We start from the raw sequence: 21,361 nt of genomic DNA, 5'->3' as shown, positions 1-21,361 counted from the left end.
TTTCCCGGGATGAATTGTGGTTTCCAAGCACCATTAATCATTTCCCTTTAGAAAACAGCATCGGGGGGCTGGAAACACATTGCTCCTTTATTTACTGGGGGATGACCTGGCACGCTGGCGCCCGGCCACGGGGCTGGCGCCTGTGGGACGACGAGGGGCGCGGAGAGAAGCCTCGGGTGAGCTCCCCTCCTGTGCCGGGAATTGCTCCCACCGGGATCACCTCCCCCAGGACAAACCCCCCAGCCCCTGAGCAGGGGCTCGTGGAGCGAGAGGATGGTGATGGAGAGGGAAATGCTGGGAATGCCATGTGCTTTGATGTTCTCCCAAGAGCCTGCTCACAGCGGGGTTGTTCCCTGGGAGCTTGGTTGCCCCATGGCAAGGGCAGGAATGTCTCCCCACTCTGCCTGCCCCACACACCCCTCCCCAGGGGACATGGATTCAGGACCCTCAGCTCATCACCCGCAGTGGCTCAGGTGGGCCCAAGGCAGAGGAAGCCCCTCCTGCCCCACTGGCCATGGGGAGGGGGCACCGTGACCACATGTGAGCAGTTCCCTCCCTTCCAGCTCCGGACTGTCAGGGGATGATTAATGGCCAACGCCACAGAACTGCCTGGATTGCCAAGTGCTGTATTGTTAGAGCTGACATGGAATGAGCTCGGACAGACTCGAACACAATTCTGCCCTGAAATCAGCAAATAATGTTCGATGGATGGAATTCGGGAAGTGTTCCCCCACCACAGCCCCTCTCCCACCCTCTTCCCTTCCCTTCCTGAGCCAGAGCAGAGCAGGAAGGGGCCCAACCACGCACCCTGCAGCCTCTGGGCTCCTTCCAGGGACCTTCCTTTCCTGGGCTCCACTGCTCCTTTAGGTTTCAGCTATGGAAAGGCTGGGATGGGATGGGATGGGATGGGATGGGATGGGATGGGATGGGATGGGGATAGGAATGGGGTGGAAGTGGAGAAGGAGGGAGAATTGGGGATGGGGTTGGGGACAGGATAGAAATGGAGATGGAGATGGGAGTGGGGCAGGACTGGTGAGCAGAGCTTTCCACCTCACCACTCCAGCTGCAGAGGTAACCTTAAACGCCAAAGCAGGAGCTGCAGGGACAGAGTTTTTCCAGTCCTATTCCCAGCTGTCAGGCGGTGATTAATGGCCAACAGCCTCAGAATTGCCTTTATTGCCAGCCCGGCATTGTTACTTGTGACAGCTAATGAGGGCAGACAGACTTTACACCACTCTTTGTGCTGGCCTGCCGGACCTTCCCCACGCCCCTTCGGACCAAGCCGGGCACATCCCACCCGGGGCTGCCCGTGGCAATGCCAGCTGTGCCCATGGCAATGCCAGCTGTGCCCACGGCAATGCCAGCTGTGCCCATGGCAATGCCAGATCTCTCCATGGCAATGCCAGCTCTGCCCATGGCAATGCCAGCTCTGCCCACAGCAATGCCAGCTGTGCCCATGGCAATGCCAGATCTCTCCATGGCAATGCCAGGTCTGCCCACGGCAATGCCAGCTGTGCCCATGGCAATGCCAGCTGTGCCCATGGCAATGCCAGCTCTGCCCACGGCAATGCCAGCTCTGCCCATGGCAATGTCAGCTGTGCCCATGGCAATCCCAGCTCTCCCACATCCCAACACAGGGCCTGCCCAGGTCCCAGAGCACCCAGAGACCCTCCAATTGTCTCACTTATCTCAGCAGAAACCCCCGCAGGATGTTTTTACAGGGGCAGGGATATGAAGTAGGGATGAAGACGTTTCAAGTGCTGGAGAGAACTGGGTGCAATAAACCATTTATTCCTACAAAAAGCCCTGTTAAAACCCCAAGCACCGCAGCACAGACACTACTGAATGTTCCTGGCCCCAGGTCCAGCAGTAATGATTTTTTTTGGCTTTTATTTTTTTTTAGGATTATTACAAATAATATTTACCTTTGTGCTGGTTCACATCTTGATGCTGTTAAACACGTGGCCGCAGCTGGTTTCCCGTTCAGGGCAGTGATATAGTGCTGGTGTTATGAAGCAAAACCTCTCCTGCGAGCCAGAACACCCCACATTTAAAAATCTATTACTTTTCAATATTCCATGGATGCATTTTGCTCCAGCTCGGAGCAATTTCCTAGTTTACCCTTATTAAACTGAGAGGGGCTGAGCAGAGGTTTGTGATTTATGAAACACATACTAGATTCATTAAAACCTTTAAAGATTTAATACATTTTATCAAGGCCTTAAATCTGGGCAAACGCCTTTAAAAAAACACCAGCTACAGGGTGTTTTTCATCTCTGGCGCCCTTTTGCGCTTATTTAAGAGCTGTAAAATTTGGATTGACAAATATCGTGGATATTTCATTCCTTATTCCTAAATGGCGCTGAACCCTCCTGACAGGGTTATTATATATAACCTCGGAGATCTATCAAGAGTAAAGATCAAATCGTTCTCCTTTATGGACATTTTATACATCTCTCCCATGGTTCTAAGTCCCTTTCCACAATTACAGAGCTGGATGATTCCATGTTTTCTGGCCCATCCTGTTGGCAGTGATTGCCCAAATGAGGTCTGGACAGGGACAGGGGGGTCCATGTGGGGGGCAATGCTGGGGGCTGGGGAGGTCAGCGAGGGGAGGAGACTTTGTGGGTGACAGAAAGAATTGAAAGAGGGGAAATTTCGGCTGGATTTTAGGAGTGAGATCTCCAGGAGCATTTGGACATGTGGGGGTTGTTGGGGTGTCTGTAAAGGGCCGGGAGTTGGACTGGACGATGCTGTAGGTTCTTTCCAGCTGAGCATCCTCTGTGATTCTGCAGTGCAAATGTCCCAGCCCGTGCCAGGGGGTGCAACGGGGGGACTCTCAAAGTCACTTCCCACCCTTAACATTCCACGACCTATGACTCGGTGGGCTCGGGCCACCCCTTCACGCCGCCGTTCCACGCTGCCTGGAGCGGGGAGCAGGTCTGGGGGCTCCGCAGCCCCAAACCCCCGCGGGGGTCGCGCTGCGGGCGAGAGCGGGTCTCGAACCCGTGACCTACAGCTCCGCGTCCCCCGCTCCTCCATCGCCACCTGGCGGCGGCGGCGCGGTCGCGCTGTGATGACGTCAGTGGCGCGCCGCCGGTGCCGCCGCCGGTGCCGGGCATGGCCCAGCTCGGCGCCATCGCCGCTCTCGCCCTCGGCGTCGCGGCCGCCGCCCTGCTGTCGGCCGTGCACAAGATCGACGAGGGGCATATCGGCGTCTACTACCGGTGAGACGGGCCCGGCGGGGCGCCCTGCGGGGAGAGAGCCGGGCCCCGACCAGCCGCCGCCGCCGCTCACGGTTCTCTCTCTCTCCTTCTCTTCCCCGTTCCTTCCGCAGTGGCGGCGCGTTGCTGACCTCCACCAGCGGGCCCGGCTTCCACCTCATGCTGCCCTTCATCACGTCCTACAAGTCAGTGCAGGTGCTGCTGGGCCCGGGCAGGGCGGGGGCACGGCGGCGGTCACTCGGGGCTGGGTGTGGCTCTGCCCGTTACCGGGGCCAGGCGACAGTCCCGCTGAGCCTCCAGCGAGGGACCGAGCGAGGCGGGCCCAGCTCCTGCCTTGGAGGGTCCGGGGTGGCTGTGTCAGAGCCCCATGGGCAGCAGATTTGTGTCGGGAAAATCCTCTTAAGCCTCTTTCCTTCAATCCCTCCAGACCACGCTGCAGACGGACGAGGTGAAGAATGTCCCGTGTGGCACCAGGTGAGACGTGCAGCTCTTACCCCGACAGCCCTTCCTCCCAGCTGGAAGCTCCTCAGAGACTGGATTTCTCCTCAGCCTCCAAACTGGGGTCACTGGGAGGCTCTGCAAGGTCTCTGCAGGACAATGAGCCCACCCGGGGCTGTGTCTGTCACTGTCCCCAGGGGCTGGGGGGTCTGGAGGTGGTGCTGGGGTGTTGGGGTGCTGAGCAGGCTGGGGTGGATTCTACACTCATCCACTGCCTGGCCTGTGGCAAACATAATTCCCTGTTTTTCTCCCTTTGCAGTGGGGGAGTGATGATTTATTTCGACAGGATTGAAGTGGTGAATTTCCTCATCCAGAGTGCAGGTGAGTCCTGAGTTCTGCCCCAGACACAGCCCGAGGGCTGCACTGCAGTGACAGGTCACCAGTCAGAGGTGAAGAGGTTGTGACTGTTTGGCTGAAAGCCAGGTGGTACCTCAGGTGTGCCCCGAGCACTTGGCAGATCCCTGAGCTCCAAATCCTTTGTTTTTTAATGCTGGAGTGCCTGGCTCAGCAGGGAGCTCTGTGTGTGTGTGCAGCCCCAAGGCAGCCTGAGGCCTGGGGCTGCTTCAAACCCTTCTGTTTATGGAGCAGGGGACAGATACTGGTGAAGGTGGCACAAAATAGCAGCAGTAAATAAACCTGCCCTGACCAGAGGCTGTGGGGACAAGGGGAGTCCCTCATTTCCTCATTTCATGGTCCCTGTGCTGGGACTGAGCTCCAGAGTTGTCCCTGAGAGTGCTCAGTCTCCTTTCCCTGCTTCCCTGCCCTCCCTCCTCCATCCCTGTGCTCTCTCCCCTCCCAGTGTACGACATCGTGAAGAACTACACGGCTGACTATGACAAGGCTCTCATCTTCAACAAGATCCACCACGAGCTGAACCAGTTCTGCAGTGTCCACACGCTGCAGGAGGTTTACATCGAGCTGTTTGGTGAGCTGCCCCTGGCCTTCCCCTGGGGTTGGTGGTTCTGAGGGTTCTTTCCATGGGATGTTGATGCAGAGCCCCCAACTGATGGGCTTTCATCCATTAATCCTGTGTTTGCTCTGTTTGGAATTGGAGTTGTTAACCAGCTGCCATCGTTTATCCGTGTTATCTTTTGAGCTGAGTGTTTCAATATGCTGTAACAATAAACCCCAACCCCAGCCCTGCCAGTAGCCTCCCTTTAGGGAAGGGAGCAGGAATTCTGTGGCATTCTCTGTGTGTGTTGCAGCTGTGATGGATTGAATCAGTCACAGGATTGTCTAATCCAGATGCAAAAGCCAGGCTGTAGCTGTTTGCTGTTGCAGAAACTCTGAGCAAGCATTCCCTGGCCAGAGGGTTTGATGAGCTCTGGGCTGTGCCCGTGGCTGTGGTGCCCATAAACCAGGAGTGCTGGCAGGAGCCTGCTGACCTTCCCAGTGGGAAATCAGGCAGCACAGGGAGATGCATGGCAGGAGAGGCTGAGGAAAAGTTGTGGTTTCTTGGTAGAATTAGCCCAGTGGCTGCCAATGCCGAGTGTTTTGTTTGTGGCTCTGGACTGACAGGAAATCCTTCCAGCCTTTCAGCACTCAGCAGTGCTGGCTGTGGGCACAGAGCTGCTGGGAATAGTTTGGGAGCCCAGCGGGACAGGATCTGTGCCTGAGAGAACACAGGGTGTTTGCAAACTCCTGTTCTCTGTTCAGCCTGGGCTTTCCAAGGATTCTGGCTTCCCCCTTTCCCCACAAACTGCAGGCCTGGGGCTCAGATCCCCCCAGTCCCCAGTTCCTGCTGGTGGCTGGACAGGTTCCTGGCCGATGGAGTCTCCAGATGTTGGCAGCTGCTGATGACAACTGCTTGAAATGGGCTGAAAGCACCCGCTCTGCACAGAAGGAACTTGTGCAAACTGCCCTGGAGCTCGTGGTCTGAGCTGGCTGGGTCTGGCTCAGGCTCTGCAGTGGGGCACAGCCCCTTTGAGGTGTCATGTCACCCTCTGCCCCCACATCTGCCAGCAGGTGCAGGGGACTGATAACAGCTGCTTCCCAAACTGCTGGCTGGGCTTCATTAGGAGCCTGAGTTCCACATAGGAAACTGGGACCAAAGCAAACAATCCAGGAGTGTGATGTGATCCCTCTCAAGGCTGCTACAGTTTGATTTTCCCTCTGCACTTCCCAGCAGGCCCCAGCTGGAAGTGCAGCCCTCCTTGGAGCTTTCATCAGAGCAGGGTTTTGGGTTGTGTTTCCTTTTGAAATCCTTAGCTACGCTGGAGTTCTGGGATTCCTTGAGCCAAAGACACATTACTGATGATTTTTGCAGCCTATTAAAGTAACTGATGCTGCCATTTCCCATTCCTGCCTTTCCATTTGCCTTGTGTCCTGGTGGCAGGTCAAAGTCAGTCAGGATTTACCATCTTACTTCAGGATCTAGTTGGGAAGATGAGTGGGGAAGGGGGTTAGAGCACAGATTTGTTCTTGGAAAGATGCTATATCTGGCTCAGGAAGATTCCAAACTGCAGATTATGGAAAACTGGAGGATTTCCTTTCATATCTGCCATGTTCCTGTGGTGTGTGCCCAGGGTTGGTGCTGGGGGAGCTGGAAATCTGCCTTGGGGTCAGCCCAACACTTCTACATCCAACTCCCATTCGTGCTTTCCAGCAATAACAAATGTGAGCCATCCCAGCTCACTCTGGGTGCTGACAGCAAACTGCCTTGGGGGTGTTTCATTCCCTTTTCTTCTTCCCCCAATCAGATCAGATTGATGAAAACCTTAAACTGGCCTTGCAGCAAGACCTAACCACGATGGCCCCTGGATTAATTATACAGGTAATCAGGATTTGATTGAGATATTGATACTGCAGATGGTGAAGAGGGGAAAGGGCTAAAAGGAAACAAGAAACTGAGATTTGTTTAGGAACTTGCTTTACGACACAGATTTTATTTAACCTGAGGAGTGGGAACAGTGTCCTTCCTGTCCCCTCCAGTTTTGGTGTGTTGAGTTTCTCCTTGAGTTACTCTGGCTGCTGGTTTGCCCAGGTTACAGTCTTATGTCATGTCAGGAGGTCCTTCAGTGCTGTTTCTCTGTGGATTTTGGACCTGGTCACAGTTTGTGCAGCTCTGGTGGCAGAGGATGCCCTGAGTTCCACCCCCAGTCCCCTGCAGCCCCAAGAGCTGCTTGGCTGCTGGTCCATGTTTTCTTCTGTCTCTCTCTCCAGGCAGTTCGAGTTACAAAGCCAAACATCCCTGAAACAATCCGGAGGAATTATGAGCTCATGTAAGTGCCTCAGACTCACCTTTGTGTTCCCAAAAGGATGCAGAAGGGCAGATTAACCTGTGCTTGGGATTGTGGGGATCGCAGTGCCCTCAGCTCCCAGCCTTGTGCCACCCCTCAGGAAAGGGCTGGAGAGGAGCAGCACTGAGCACTGGCTGGGCTGGCAGGTCCCTCACTTAGAACCCTTGAGAACAGGAAGGGTTTGCCCCAGGGCTCCTCCCCCTTGGCACTGTTCCTGTGCTGCAGAACCCTCCCTGAGTGGTGGGTGAGTGGCAGAGGGATGGATTTCACCACTAATCCTGTTGTTTGACCAGGATGGAGAAAGTGTTGATTCAACAGGCTGAAGGCTTGAAAAGCTTTGAAATAACTTTCTTTAATAGCACTTGACACGCTGATCCCTTTGCAATGCCCTGAGCCAGCTGCCTTCTCCTGCCTTTGGTCAGTCAGACATGCCCGTGTTCCCTGGGAGCAGCAACACAGTTCTTTTTTATTTACATTCACACCTTTAAAACTCATTAATGTAAGTAACAACCAGTAAGATAGAAAAGGCACTAGGGCAGCCTGCAGAGAGTGTGTCACAGGGACTCAGCAGAACATCTTCCTGCTGTGGAGGGGTGGGAAAAATGCTTTGATTTAGGCCAAAAGGTCTGTGTGTGCAGGTAGCTGCCCTCGGTCCTGATCCCACCTGGACAAGTACTGGGAGGAGAGGAGAGCCAGCAGCTTATACTGGGGATGTGGTGTGAATCCCACACCAGTGAATTCCTGTTTTTACCTGGTTTCTCCTGCTCTCCAGGGAGAGTGAGAAGACAAAGCTGCTGATTGCAGCACAGAAGCAGAAGGTGGTGGAGAAGGAGGCAGAGACGGAGAGGAAGAAAGCCCTGATCGGTCTGTATGGCTGGGCTGGGAGAGGGGAAGGGGGGACAAGCAGCAGAGAGACCCCAGACTCTAGGGAGGGAGTGAGGGAGGGATGCACCTGGTTCACTTTGGGAACTTCTCTGATCTGAAACTCTCCCAAGGACACTCAGGAGTTTTTTCAGGTGGGTTCCAGCTTTGTTTTCTGCAGGCTGGAAATTCTTCCCACAATTTATTTCCACCTGAAGTGGGTGATGAGTGAGGATTTTCCAGGGTGAGGCTGCTTCTGGCATTAGGAGGATGTGTGATGACAGTGTGGGTGTGTTCTTGTTTTCACTTCAGAGGCAGAAAAGATTGCACAAGTTGCTGAAATAACGTATGGACAGAAAGTGATGGAAAAGGAAACAGAGAAGCGAATTTCAGAGATTGAAGGTGAGTGGGGGCTGAGCTTTCCAGTAAGTAAATCCTGAAGCATTTCACCAAGGAGTTATTGAAGTGTATTTTGACTCTGTTCTTCAATCCTGGCTGACATTCACAGGGGTGAAGTTCCTGACCAGAGGCAGGATTAGGAATGTTTCTTTGCAGGCTGTGCTTGCTGAAACTCCCTTTCTCAAGGTGATCTTGTAGGAGTTTGAACTTGAGATGTTCCCTCACACATCTGATACAAAGCTTTTTCAAGGAATCTCCAGGGCATGGAGAGGGCTCTGCAAGTCCTTTTTTCCCCTTACATTCATTTTAGGCCCTGACAAGCTTTGTAGAAGCCACTGAGGATCCAATGAAGAGTTTTACAGATCAGCAGCTTCTCATTAAGAAGTTCTTTGCAGAAATACAATGGTGTTTATTTCTTATAACTGTGTCAGCAGGTATCAGCCCCTCAGTTTGGGTCTGTGCTGGTAGAGGATTTTTGCCTCCCTCATTCTCCCTGGTGTCTGAGTGGGACCAACCTCTCCTTTTAGCCAAAAGAGGGGAAGCTGTGGGCCAAATCATCCAGCTGTTCACATGATCTTTAAGTGTAGCAGCTCACAGGACTCCCTGCTAGGGGAAGTAAACAAATGGTTTATCCAGCTATGCAGCTCTCAAACCCAGACTGCCATGTTGCAATTGTGTGGTTCCACATCTTAGAAGGAATGTCAGGGGATGGGCAGGATCACACTCATTTTAGCCTCAATGTGGTGGCCTGATACCCATCATTATCATTGGATAGATACAGAGTCAGAGGGGGAAAAAGGAGTGCAGTACAGAAGGGAAGCATTTTTTTCCATAAATGTCTCTGACATGAGTCAGGAATTTCAGTATCCCACAGGATCAGAGCCTTTGAGCAATTGTTGATGCAACAGAGAAAAATTCTCCAGTATCTGTCCAAGAGACAGAGCCTGTAAAGGTTAAAATCCCCTGCTCTGCGTGCCAAAACTTTCATCTGCGTATCCCAGACCAAATCTCATCTGGGAATCACATCCACAGGCACAGAGCTCATCTGCAGAGAGTCTGCTGGGCTGTTCAGGCTGTTCCTGGAGTCCTGGGCAAAGGCTGTGGGTAAATCCCACGTCTGCAGGAGAGCAGTTGCTGCGTTTCAGCACGAGAGTCAGTCCTGGCTCGAGAAGAAAGGCTGAGCTTGGCCCACGTGATGGCGATAATCAAACCCTGATGTTTGTGAAATGCTTTGAGCTCTGTAGTTGCAGATGCAATTTACTTATTAATGCTCTCGTCCTGCAGCCATTTAGCTGTAAATTGAGCTCCCATTTCTGGGTTTCCCATTTTGTTCCCTTTTCCCTTTGCTGTATCCCGTGTAGTTTAGATGTGGCACTGGCTACTTTCTAAAGAGTTTCCAGCTGCAAACCGTGCTAACGTGGCTGGAAATAAAAATGTGACTCAGAGCATGTGTTTGCTTCCAGATGCTGCATTTCTTGCACGAGAGAAGGCGAGAGCTGATGCTGAGTGTTACACTGCGATGAAGGTGGCCGAGGCCAACAAGGTACAGTGGTTTCCTTTGTGGTGCTCAGAGCAGAGCCTCTGGCATCATGCTGTAGGGAAATATTCAGCACAAGAACAGGCAGTGATCACTGTTTAAGTTAAAAAACAAATACAAGGCCATCTCCTTACAGCAAAGCTTTCATCTGATTGAAACAATTAGATCCTTATTTGCAAGTTCATTTTGTTCTCTGGACAGATCAGTATGTCAGGGTATGTGAAATCTCTGCTCTGCTAATGGGGCCATGGCTCTCTGTGTAGATGGAATATCAGTTTCAGTGTTGCCCTTTCATGCTGTTGTGATGAGAAATGTGGTTTCATTCCAATCTTGAGTTGGCAAGCAATTGGGAGATCTCCGGGGTGACATGCAGGGGTAGAATAAACCACAGTTCAGGGAAAGAACAAATGGAGCTTATCTCAGACACCCTGGAAGAGCCTTGGTACTGCAAAAGTAAAAACAACAAAAATCCAACCTGGAAACAGAAAAATTACATGGATAGAACTACCAGGTGTGTTCCTGCCTACAGCAAGTTTGCAGGACATCCCAGCAGGAAGAGTTTCAGTGCTGTGGTGGTCAGTGAGAAGGGGCAGAGGGCTGGGGTGTTTGTGCACAGGTTTTGTGCCAGTTGTTCCATCCTCTCTGTTAAAATGTCATTATCCTGAACAAATGAGCTCTCACCCAGACAGGCTCGTGGATGCACTCCCTGGAAAACAGCCAGGGATATTTCCCTTCTCAGTAGCTCTCGTTGCAAGGGCTGCAGTGAGTGATGTGCTCTTGATCATCTCCATCACGTTTGGATCGAGCGTTTCCCCAGCTGCTCCCATCACTTCTCATTTTGCCGTTTAGTCACTGGGATTTAGAGCTGCACTCAGCCCTGTTGAAGGAGAGCCTTGCTCAGGGCACTCACTCTGTTTTCCCTGAGGAGAGGCTGGCCATGCCTGCTAGGCTTGTGGAAAGTACATGCTTCGTGTGCTCATGGCAGGAATTTCCTTTTTCCCCAGTCTGGCTGTTGTGACCTGTTTTCTCTCCGTGCAGCTCAAGTTAACTCCCGAGTACTTGCAGCTCATGAAGTACAAGGCAATCGCAGCCAACAGCAAGATCTACTTTGGCAAAGATATTCCCAACATGTTCATGGACTCTGCAGGGAGCCAGACCAAATCTGCAGAGGGACTGGCAGAAGGAATCCAAGATGAGGACGGGGCAGGAACCAGTGAGGACACAAAACTACTTCATAACATCAACTGAAAAGAAAGATTTCTATTCGTTTTATATCAAAAAATCATGAACTGGGAAGTTCCTTTTTGTTTTCCCCCTTTCCTGTTCTGAAAGAGATGAATCAGACTTAATCCTTTCAATCCTTGGTATGAGAATTAGACACAAGGACTTTGGTATTTATGGGGTGGGTTTTCTGGTAATTTCTAAGCTCCAGGTATATTCTGTCGCTGCACCTCCCCAGCTCTTGGTCACACAGACCAAGGATTTGGGAGAGGCTGTCAGGACTATCAGCTGGATGGGAACCTAATTTGGGATTGAGGTGGTTCGTAGCAGTTGGCTGTGAAGAAATGTTGAGGTTTTAGAGGGAGGGGAATTGCTGCTACAACTTGTTTTGGTTTTTTTTCTTAGTGGAAATTCCAAGTACTTTATTTCAGTCCCCTTTGAAAACCAGGTGCTAGATTTTGTACACTACACGTGGCTGCTCAAGGCCAGGGCCAGTGGCAGGTGGCTGCTGAGCCCCCATGAGGGACAGAGGCTCAGCTGGAATCCTGCAGGTTCCCACTCACCGGGGGGATCGAAGCCTTAGACCACGCGTCACGCAGGGAGTGACCCAAACTTCATTTTCTATGTCCTAACACTGCTTTGTTTTCCATTTGTCATGTTTTTGTAGAGCACAGGAGAGTTTTTTCCAGCAGTTCAGCTGCTGGGGGAGGGCATGGGCAGCATCCTGGAGTGCAGAGTTGGATGGGATTTTCAGTGAAGTGAGGTTGCAGGCATGGAAATGGTCACAGTCACAGAAAACTAGGGAGGAAAGAATTTCTGTCTCAGGGACCCTGACTTTGCAAAAGGCCTTGCTGGGGAGGAGTTGCTGGAGTGACCAGATGGTTATTCAGCTTGTTATCTGCTCTGCAGGATCTCAGTGTTTACAGTGTCTGAGTGGAAAAAGGACCCTCAGGTGAGCTGAAATGAGCAGAACTGAGTTCATGTGGGATTGGGTCTGAATGGACCTCGTGGAAAGTAGATTAGTACTGGCCAAGGACAAACCATCATCCTGAAAGGTCACAGAGCAAAGAAAAGCAGCTCTTCTGGAGCTACACAAAGATGGATTCCCCTTTTTCTCTCAGAACAATGCCAGAATGTACCTTCCACCCCAGGAAGTTCCTCACATCCCAGATGCAAGGAGGGAACAGGGTTTTCTTTTCCACTCATGCAAAATTTGAAGACAAAAGTTCAGGCCTGGAGAGAACGTTTTTTTCCCCTTCCTAATCCATCTGCATTTGGCAGCAGAGCCTGGTGATTAATTGCTGATAGAATTTGAGGCCAATATCCTCATCTGAGATGATGCCAGTGCTCGTTGTCAGAGACCAGCCTGGCGCATTTACAGGCTCGTGCCCCAAATTCTTGCTTTCCACTCCCCCTGGTCTCAGTCTTCAGTGTTTAAATCTTCATCAATCTGTGTTACACTAAGAGAGCTTGGATGTATCTCAGCTGCTGGCTCCAAGGTTTTTACAGCAGTTTTCCCTGATGATGCTTGAAAATGCAAAATAGAAATTAAGCATCAGTTTCTGCTGGAGGAAAGTCCCATCCTCTTTGTATTTCTTGGAAAATAGGACCTAAGGGAAGTCCCATCTCCAGACCTACATCAGACCCACAGTAGTCAAATGACTTCATCCCTGGGGAGGCTGTGATATTCCTGACTCAGAAATAGGTCTGTGCAGGGAGATTACAACTGAAGTTATAAGCAGAAGTTTAGCAATGAGGATGAGCTCCTTTGAGATTGTTCTACGTTTGTGCTTGACATTTTCATCAGCAGCTAAAACCTCCTTTTACACAAGTATTTTTCACTAATGAAAGGACCCAACTAAGCCAAAGCGGTATTATAATTTTTTTATGTGTGACTTCACAGCAGGACAATAGCTTTGGATAAAGAGCTCTTAATGATTTTTTTTAATTAAAACCCTGACTGCTAAAGCATTAGTGTAATTTAGTTAAATTGTACTAAGAGTAACAAAGAAAAAGCGAAGTTGAGAGTGTATCAGTGTTCACAAGCCAAAATCTGTCGTGTGTTCATTCAGGTTTCTTCACTCTGTAAAATGTCCCAAATTTTCCAGAGTGGATCAGTCTCTCCATGTAAGCCTTTTATTTCCTCTGTCTCCTTAACGGGCAAGTTGTCCTGTTTCTGCAATCTTGAGGTGAAGATCTGAACTTTAAACCCACTCTATAGCAAAGGGAACAGAGGTTTGTGGCACTGCTGATACCTGAGAATGGCTGTTGGGAGCATGGAAATGCTCTGCCAGTGCAGTCTCTGATCTTCTTACGTACTGAACTCAAAGCCTTTTTATTTTGGTATTTGCTATGACAATAAAATGGCCTTCAATTTTAGAACCTTCCACTTTTAATATCAGGGTTTGTGGATGAACTTTAATATCACGTGTAGATGTATTTGCAGGGGAAGATTTTCCAGAGGGAACGCCAAGGCTGCTGGTGGGAGTGGGTAGCTGTGGGGTGCCTCTGCCTGGGCTGCTTCTCCATTTCCACTGAGGAGGAGGAAGGCGGAAGAAGAAAGGTCAGACGTGCCCATGTCCAAGGAATCCCACGTTTGTGAGTCCCTGTTTTGCTAACGGAATGAGTGAAAAACACAGGAACGAGACGAGCAGCAAACACCTCGGATTTGGTGAAGTTTGCAGAAAATCCTTGTCATGTTTTACCAGACAAAGGGCAGGAACTTTCTGGGTGTTTTTACCCAGCTGTGTAAACACCGACTGCAGAGGGACGGTGAAGTTCTGCACATTAAGACAAATATTTGAGTTAATGGGTTCCAGCTGGCAGTTTCCCTCTCTTCCCCTCTGAGCTGCGGCGATAAAGCCGCACATTGTCCTGGCCGCTCCAGCTGCTCTCGGGCTCTGCGGCCACATTCCAAGCACTCCCCAGCACTCCACATCTCCCAAACTGCGTCTGCACTGTTGCCTGCCTTGTTTTTATGGCGCTTTCCCCACTGAAATAACTGAAATTCACATCATTAGGAGAATGCTCTTCATGCAGGGATAGCAATCTAATTTTTGGGGTTGGGCGGGGAGGAACAGTCGGGTGAGCTGGGTGGCAGCCTTCGCTCCCTTGGTCAGGGTAGGGAATGATTTGGATTTGTCACCAAAGCCCCGGGAGGGGCGGAAGGAGCGAAGCCCGGCCGTGCCCGCGCCGTGCCCGCGCTGTGCTCCGGAGCCGCCATGGCCGCCGCGACCTTCCCAGCACGGCGCGGCCGCCCGCGCCCCGCCCCCCTGCTCCCATTGGCCGGCGGCGCGGGCGGAGCGATCCGATTGGCCCGGGCCGGGGGCGGGGCGGGAGTGTGGCGGAAGTGGCGGCGGGCGGGCGGGGATGTGGAGAGCCGGCATGGCCGCCGGGGACGGGCTGGGCCCGGCGCTCCGCGCCGTCACCGAGCAGGTGCAGCAAGCGGCGGCGCGGCGGCCGCAGGTGAGGGCTACGGGGGCGAAGGGCAACCCGGGGACGCCCGCGGGCCGCCGGGCGGGGTCGCTGCCGCGGCGACAGGGCCTCCGTCACCGTAGGGACGGGCCCGCACCGTGGGGACAGGTTAGCGGTGCCCGTGGGGACAGACCCGCAGTGCCGCCGGGACTGTGCCACCGTGGGGACAGGTCACTGGCCACAGACCTCCGGCACCCCAGGGACGAGCACACCACGGGTGTGGGTGTCTGAAGCTCCAGCAAAGGAGTCAGGAGCGCACTGTCGCGACAGGCCTCGCTCCCGATCAGTCCGGCCCTCCCCCGATAGCCCCAGACCCCTTCCTTCCCCTCACAGCCCTAGCAGGGTGCCCGGAGCTGGGCCCGGCTGGGGGCAGCGTGGGCTCCCCGCGCTCAGCCCGCTGTTCCGCAGGGACTCCCGGCCGTGCAGCCGCGGCTCGTGGCCGTCAGCAAGACGAAGCCGGCGGAGATGGTGATGGAGGCGTACAGCCACGGGCAGCGCAGCTTCGGGGAGAACTACGTGAGTCGGGGGGACCCGAGGGGCTGGGAAAGGATCGGCAGGGCTGGGACAGAGCCCCTGGTGAGGGTGCAGAATCCCAGAGTCATTCCAGGTGGGAAAGCCTTCCAGCGTCATCGAGTCCAATCTGTGACCAAATCCCCACCTGGTCAACCAGCTCAGAGCACTGAGGGCCATGTCCAGTCATTCCTTGGGCACCTCCAGGGATGGGGACTCCACACATCCCTGGGCAGCCCCTTCCAATGTTTGAGAACCCTTTCCATGAAGAAATTCTCCCTGATGTCATGGGGCAGGCTCAGGGCAGCCCAGTTTGGGTGGCTCTGTGGGTGACAGCATCATTCCCTGGCCTCGTGCTTTTGAGGCTCATGTTGGTTGGTGGGTTGGAACACACATCTCAGGAACACCAATCTCATGCCTACTGTGGATTTAACAGAATTCTCCTTCATTCTCCCAGGTTCAGGAGTTGCTGGAAAAGGCGTCAGACTCCAGAGTAAGCACAGTTCCCTTCATGTTTTCTTTCCTTGTATAGCTGTGTCCTCAGAGCTGATCAGTCAAAGTGCTGGGCTTTGTTAGGGATTTGGTTGGATCCTTGTCTTTGCAGATAAATGGTAGGTTATTCTTGGCTCAGTACCTCTGTCCCATTCCCTCTCCTGCCTTGCTGGCTCCAGAGGAGTCTGGGAACACGTGCCTTAGTCATGATCTGTCTGCACAGTGCTTTGCCTTTTGTGCTCTCTTTAGGAGAAGCACAGTCCTTGTTGGAAAAAAAATGTTAACACTCAATTTGGCAAAAACACCATTTTATGACTGTTGCAAAAGAGCTTCGCCTTCCCTGTTCTCATGGACAGCATTCCCTGCAGCCACAGCCCCATCAGTCTCCAGGCTGTGCAGCAACCTCAGCACAACCACAGGCTGAGTTTTTCAGGGTCAACAAACAAAGAAATTGGGTGTCTGGTATTTGTTTGTGGATGAACTAAGACTGAAGTGCTGTGTGGGAAAAGAGGGAATTGTTGTTCCAACCTGACTGTTCTCTCTGCTTTCAGATTCTGTCATCTTGTCCAGACATCAAGTGGCATTTTATTGGCCACCTGCAGAAAGGCAATGTCAACAAGCTGATTGGTAAATCCTGGTGGATTTTACGTGGGCAATAGTCTTGCAGTGTTCAGATGTGCCAGGGGAGGGTTAGGTTGGATGTCAGGGAAAGGTTCTTCCCCAGAGGGTGGTGAAGCACTGAAGAGGCTCCTCAGGGAATGGGCACAGCCCCGAGGCTGCCAGAGCTCCTGGAGTGTTTGAACAATGCTCCCAGGGATGCACAGGGTGGGATTGTTGGGGTGTCTGCGCAGGGCCAGGAGTTGAACTCAGTCATCCCCAGGGGTCCCTTCCAGCTCAGGATATTCTGTGCTTCTCTGAAACAATAACCATGAACTCACAAATGCCTGTTGTAGGTACCAACAGTCCTGTGCCAGCAGAATTCCCTCAGCCTGTCTTTTCTCCCCAGCTGTCCCAAACCTGTTCATGTTGGAAACTGTGGATTCTGTGAAACTGGCAGACAGAGTCAACAGCTCATGGCAGAAAAAAGGGTCATCCCAGAAGCTCAAGGTGATGGTGCAAGTTAACACCAGTGGGGAGGACAGTAAGTGGCTTTTTGTGATATGTGCATGTTTGTCCTGCTGGCTTGACAGGGAACTGGAATGGGATGGGCTGGTTTGTGCTCTGAAAGCATTTCTCTGGCAGAGCTGGGCATAGGTCTCCCTGTTTTTTTCCAGGTAAGCATGGTCTTCCCCCAGGAGACACCACAGCTGCTGTGGAGCATGTCATCAACAAGTGCCCCAGCCTGGAATTTGTGGGACTGATGACCATTGGCAGCATCGGCCATGACCTCAGTAAGGGGCCAAATCCTGACTTCCAGGTAAGATCTTTTGGAGAAAATGTCACTGTTGGCTAGTCCCCTGTTACAGTTTGTCTGTTGCAGTCAAACCAGTTCCAGGCTGTAAGGATCCAGGAACACCTTGTGCAGGGTAGTGCAGAGCCCTCAGCACCAGTGTCAGTGCAGATGTGAGGCTTCTTTCTGCAGGGTATTTCTCCCATTCCTCTCTGAAGCTGCAGCCAGGCTTTTGGCAGGGCTGCCTGTGCAGCCATTGCTGTCCTGGAGCCTCAGTTAGCCTCCTCTGTGTCATCAGCAAATCTGGGAAATCTGTGGCACTTCTGTGCCTTCGTTACGGTGCTTCCACAGAAGTGTGGGAATTGCACGTCCTGTGTGAGGGAGACTTCAGGGACAGGCAGGAATCAGGATCTGTGGCACCCTGGAATGGAGCTGGCGTGGCTGTCCAGGTCTGTGATCCTCTCCTGTTCCCTCCTGCACTGCAGATGCTGCTGTCCCTGCGGCAGGAGGTGTGTGAGAAGCTCAATCTCCCTGTGGAGAAGGTGGAGCTGAGCATGGGCATGTCCACAGACTTCCAGCACGCAGTAAGTGTGTTCCTGCCCCTTCCCTGAGGAAACAAACATACCTGCACCCCAAATTCCAGCCAGCATGCCACCCAAACGGGCCTCTAAGGCTTCCCCTTGGATGGAGATCCCAGTGCAGCACTCCTGGTCCTGGGGGAGATTCCTGGGATCAAACCAGCCCCTGGGTGAAGCAGTGGGTGGTGAGTCCATGGGCAACCATCCTGTGGTGTGGTGAGAGTCGAGGCTGGGTTGTGGTGTGGTGGCAGCCCTGCCCTGACCCTCTTCTCTCTGTCTCTTCCAGATAGAGGTTGGATCTACAAATGTCAGAATTGGCAGCACTATTTTTGGAGAGCGGGATTATTCCAACAAAGCCATTGGGGACAAAGCCCCTGCTGGAAGTAAAGGCCAAACAGAGGCCGTGACAGTGCAGGGGAACTAAAAGGAAAACAAGTGGCCTCACCAGAGGAGAGACCTCACTGTGGGAGACCTCACTATGCATTTTACCTCCCTCCGTGTCGGCACCCGATCCTGATGGTGAGAGGGAATTCCTCGGAACAGAGGCCAGAAATGCCTCATAATCATTGTGATTATAGAGTACCCCTAGAAACTGGAAATCTTTGTAACCAACAAATGACAAGGAAATTGAGGGTTGGAAGTGGCTGTGGTGTCTTGGCTCCTCAGGGTCGTCAAGAGACAGAGACTTTGGGGTGACTGGGTTGGACAAACTGGGTTTGTCAGGCTGGAGTTGCTGCTGAGCGAGTTGGGTGTCACTGCAGCAGTGCTGGTGGTTGTTTTCACTAAGGACTAAATTCTTCATTCAACACATTATGATCTTGCCAGATATAAATGTTTCCCCAAATACAAGTTTTGCACATGGAATGCAAAATAGGAGCTGAGATATGGCTGTGCTGTGACATGGGAGAGGCCATGGCCATGGAAAAGGGGTGAGTGACAGGCACAGGGGACTGTGAGGAGCTCAGCTGCCACTGGGAGCTCATGGTGTGATGTTTTGGCTGCACATCACAAGTGTGGGAGTGTCTTTTTGGCTCAATTTTGTCCTTTTCAGGCTGACACTAACTTCTCCCATGGCTCCATGTCTGCCCAGGTCTGGGATGCTTTCCCCCTTCCCGTCCTTTTCTCCTCTGTTGTTTGGAATTATTTTCATCCTGCCTAGTAGTTTTGATGCTGTTTTTTGGTCAAAAGTGGGGTTTTCTGCCAGGCCCCTGCTCTGCCACCAGCTTGCTGCTGCTTTCCAAGGTGAGTCACTCATGGTTTGGTGCCTGTGCCATCCCCTCTACCCCTGTGTGAGGATAACAGTGCTTGGCTCAGGGCAACAGGGGGCTTTTCTTGGGAAAATACTTCAGAAAGGGAAGTATTATTGTCCCACTGCATTCTGGGTTCCTGAAAAAATATCCTTTGGTCACAGAGAAAGCTTCTAGCCTGTGTCTTAACATCCTTTCCTGCTCCTGGAAGAGGGAAATGGGACTGTCACTGCAGAAATTCCCTTCAGCTGTGACCAGAAGCCCCTGCGTTGTCCTGTGTTGTTTGGCCAATCTCCCAACCTGTGTTACAGCTCATTTTTGGGGTTTTGTGGCTGCTCGGAGGAGGAGAGCTTGGCTGCCAGCAGGAACATCCTCCCCAGGCTTTGCTCTGTGTGCGTGTGGTTAAATCTCACTGTTGGTTTCACTATAAAAGCTGAATGTAAATGAACAGAGTCAACTCCAACACCAACCTGTCGTAGCTCCGTGGTTTAGAAGCGATGTGGGGTGGGACTCACCCTCCTCACACTGCACCATGTGTGGTTCCATAGTCTAGTAATAAACAGTGGTGAGTTTTAATGCCATCTGTGCCAACTCTAAAGCTATTAAAGATGTTATTTTTATGTTCCAGCGTGGTGAATAAATGCCCTGAGCTGCCCTTGGAGCTCTTCCCCGAACCTGGAGCTGCTGTTGCAGCTGGGGCGGAGGGAGGAGGGTGGTTGAGCGGCAGCTGAGAGGAGCTGGCATAGAAAGTGAAGCGGGTTTTGATCAGGAAGGTCACAAAGTCGCTGCCGCGCTGGGCGAGGTGGTGTGTCGCGAGCTGTCCCCGGAGCAGCCCCTGGGTGGCGCTGCTGTCCCGGTCACCTGGGCCGGGTCACAAGGAGTCCCAAAATCGCTTTGTCCCCACCTTGCTCAGGAGCACAGCGCCTGCTGATACCTTCCGCACTCCCTCAGCTCTGGTGGCCTCCCTGCGCCAGGCTGTGGCAGAGCAGGGCATCTCGGTGGCCCTGGGGATGCACTTTGCCACAGGACACCTCTGTCCTCCAGCTGGGCTGGTGCAAGTGGCCATCGTGGAGCAGCCTGGGTGCTGTGCTGGGACAGCTGGAGCCAGGCTGTGACAAGGCTCTGGAGAGGAGGCCAGAGCTGGGAGAACTTCTGCTCCTCCCTCTGCAGCTGCTTCTCCCACCCATGGAGCTCCCAGCTGATTTTTGTCATCATGTCTAGAAGGTTTGTCACACTTCCCACATGTCTGAGCGTCCCTGAGGCCGGAGCAGAGGGCACTGCCCATGGGCACCCACCTGGAGCCCGAGGTGGGAGGGTGCAGGGTTGTGGTGTTGGTGACACTGGACACCTGTCCGGGAGCGTGGAGCACAGACCACCCACTCCCTCTGCAGAGGTCACCCAGGAGATGGGAACAGTTGGTCACTGGAGTGGAGCCAACAGGCTGGAGATGAAAGACTCCCCAGCCTCTTAATGAACTGCGTGGAGCCTCAGCCCCTTTCCGCCCCCGGCTTGATTTCCATCCATCAAAGCCCTCAGCCGGGCTGGGAGCAGCAGCTCTCGGGCTCCCTGCACCCAGCACTGGCACTGCCCGTGTTTGCCTTGGAGGAATGTGTCCAGCAGACGTGGGGACTTCTCCTCCCTCATGACTTCCAGTGGCCGATGGTGCAGGCATTGTCCCCTCTGAAGCAAAGGTGTGGCTGCAGGATTCCCAGCAGTCCCCTGAGTGACCCTTGTTTCCACACTGTCCCTTGGATGGGGGCTGACTAGGCTGACCCCCCAGAGCCTCAGGACTTCACATGCACTATGGTGAAAATCTTCCTGGGGACTTGGAGCATATCCATGTGCAGACTTGGCTGCCTCTAAGAGGGATAAACCTGTTCATGATGCTGGACAGGGTGATTTGCTGCTTCTTCTTCTCTGGCTCCTGGGAAATGGGTCATCCTCATCCTCGGGGAAGCACTGATGCCAAAGCAGCAGAGATCAGGAGCACTGGGTCAGCTCCCTGCTGCTCCCAGGTGCTGCAGGCAGGTGGGAGCCCAGGACACCCAGAGCAGCTCGGCCCAGGCAGATCCTGCTGCAGCCCTTCAAAGTGGAAAGTGTGTTTATTTCTGGGATATCGGCTTTCCGGCAGGAAGGACAGCCACTGCCAAGGTTTTTATTGGATCCCAGTGAAAGGAACTGAGAGAGTCTCGTGCTTGTTGTCTTTCCCTGTGCCTGCAGTAGTTAAGGAGGTTTTTTACCTTCGAGTGGGAGGGAGGGACACAGGGATTTGGCATCCAGCACTGTGGTGATGGAGTTTCAAACGGGTTGCCTTTTCTCCGGGGTCGGAGCTGGAAAAGCATGGAGAGGGGCTTGGAAGCAGTTGAAAGAACCTGAACTCCGTAGGGCTCAAAGCATGTGGAAAGTGTTGCTTGAGCTCCTCTCCAAGAGGGGCTGGGGCAGGGTATTCCACACGTCCCAGTTTGGACAAGGTTCTCACTGTTCTTGTAGGGAATTTAGAGATTAAAATTCTGAAGACCAGGCACAGTGGTTTGATTGCTTCAGTGTGTCATGGATGCAACTCCAATGCTGCTACTGGAGCTCCTGGGGACAAGGATTTCTTAATTTAGGGTTCATTGAGTGAAAGGAGGTGGCTGAGCCCTGTACACTGCGGTGTTTTGGGGTGTCCCTGTGTGGTGCTGTGCTGGGTGT

The 21,361-nt window shown here is 52.8% G+C and overlaps 2 protein-coding genes across 2 annotated transcripts; both read left to right on the top strand.

Annotated features, from left to right (window-relative positions):
- The first annotated feature begins 3,072 nt into the window (after positions 1 to 3,072).
- ERLIN2 (ER lipid raft associated 2) lies at positions 3,073 to 13,361 on the top strand. Its single transcript, XM_085080414.1, has 11 exons — positions 3,073 to 3,227; positions 3,338 to 3,419; positions 3,652 to 3,698; positions 3,982 to 4,043; positions 4,522 to 4,647; positions 6,422 to 6,495; positions 6,885 to 6,943; positions 7,734 to 7,825; positions 8,135 to 8,224; positions 9,685 to 9,764; positions 10,797 to 13,361. The coding sequence occupies exons 1-11, from the start codon at positions 3,121 to 3,123 to the stop codon at positions 11,004 to 11,006; spliced, it is 1,029 nt and encodes a 342-aa protein (XP_084936540.1). The 5' UTR covers positions 3,073 to 3,120; the 3' UTR covers positions 11,007 to 13,361.
- A 976-nt stretch (positions 13,362 to 14,337) lies between these two features.
- PLPBP (pyridoxal phosphate binding protein) lies at positions 14,338 to 19,290 on the top strand. Its single transcript, XM_085080534.1, has 8 exons — positions 14,338 to 14,444; positions 14,862 to 14,969; positions 15,421 to 15,456; positions 16,007 to 16,082; positions 16,462 to 16,596; positions 16,730 to 16,872; positions 17,331 to 17,429; positions 17,710 to 19,290. The coding sequence occupies exons 1-8, from the start codon at positions 14,349 to 14,351 to the stop codon at positions 17,845 to 17,847; spliced, it is 831 nt and encodes a 276-aa protein (XP_084936660.1). The 5' UTR covers positions 14,338 to 14,348; the 3' UTR covers positions 17,848 to 19,290.
- The last annotated feature ends 2,071 nt before the right edge of the window (positions 19,291 to 21,361 follow it).

This window comes from Lichenostomus cassidix, chromosome 22 (genome assembly GCF_008360975.1).
Source record: "Lichenostomus cassidix isolate B80296 chromosome 22, HeHo_3.0, whole genome shotgun sequence".
In the NCBI taxonomy this organism is placed as follows: Eukaryota; Metazoa; Chordata; class Aves; order Passeriformes; family Meliphagidae; genus Lichenostomus; species Lichenostomus cassidix.
Note: the sequence above shows the minus strand (reverse complement) of the source record. Positions and strands in the feature narration are given on the sequence as shown.

Coding starts and splice junctions, on each gene's coding strand:
- ERLIN2 (XM_085080414.1), top strand. CDS start 3,121: ATGGCCCAGCTCGGCGCCATCGCCGCTCTCGCCCTCGGCGTCGCGGCC. Junction 3,228..3,337: donor CATATCGGCGTCTACTACCG/GTGAGACGGGCC, acceptor TTCCTTCCGCAG/TGGCGGCGCGTTGCTGACCT. Junction 8,225..9,684: donor GCGAATTTCAGAGATTGAAG/GTGAGTGGGGGC, acceptor GTTTGCTTCCAG/ATGCTGCATTTCTTGCACGA.
- PLPBP (XM_085080534.1), top strand. CDS start 14,349: ATGTGGAGAGCCGGCATGGCCGCCGGGGACGGGCTGGGCCCGGCGCTC. Junction 14,445..14,861: donor CGGCGGCGCGGCGGCCGCAG/GTGAGGGCTACG, acceptor GCTGTTCCGCAG/GGACTCCCGGCCGTGCAGCC. Junction 17,430..17,709: donor CCACAGACTTCCAGCACGCA/GTAAGTGTGTTC, acceptor TGTCTCTTCCAG/ATAGAGGTTGGATCTACAAA.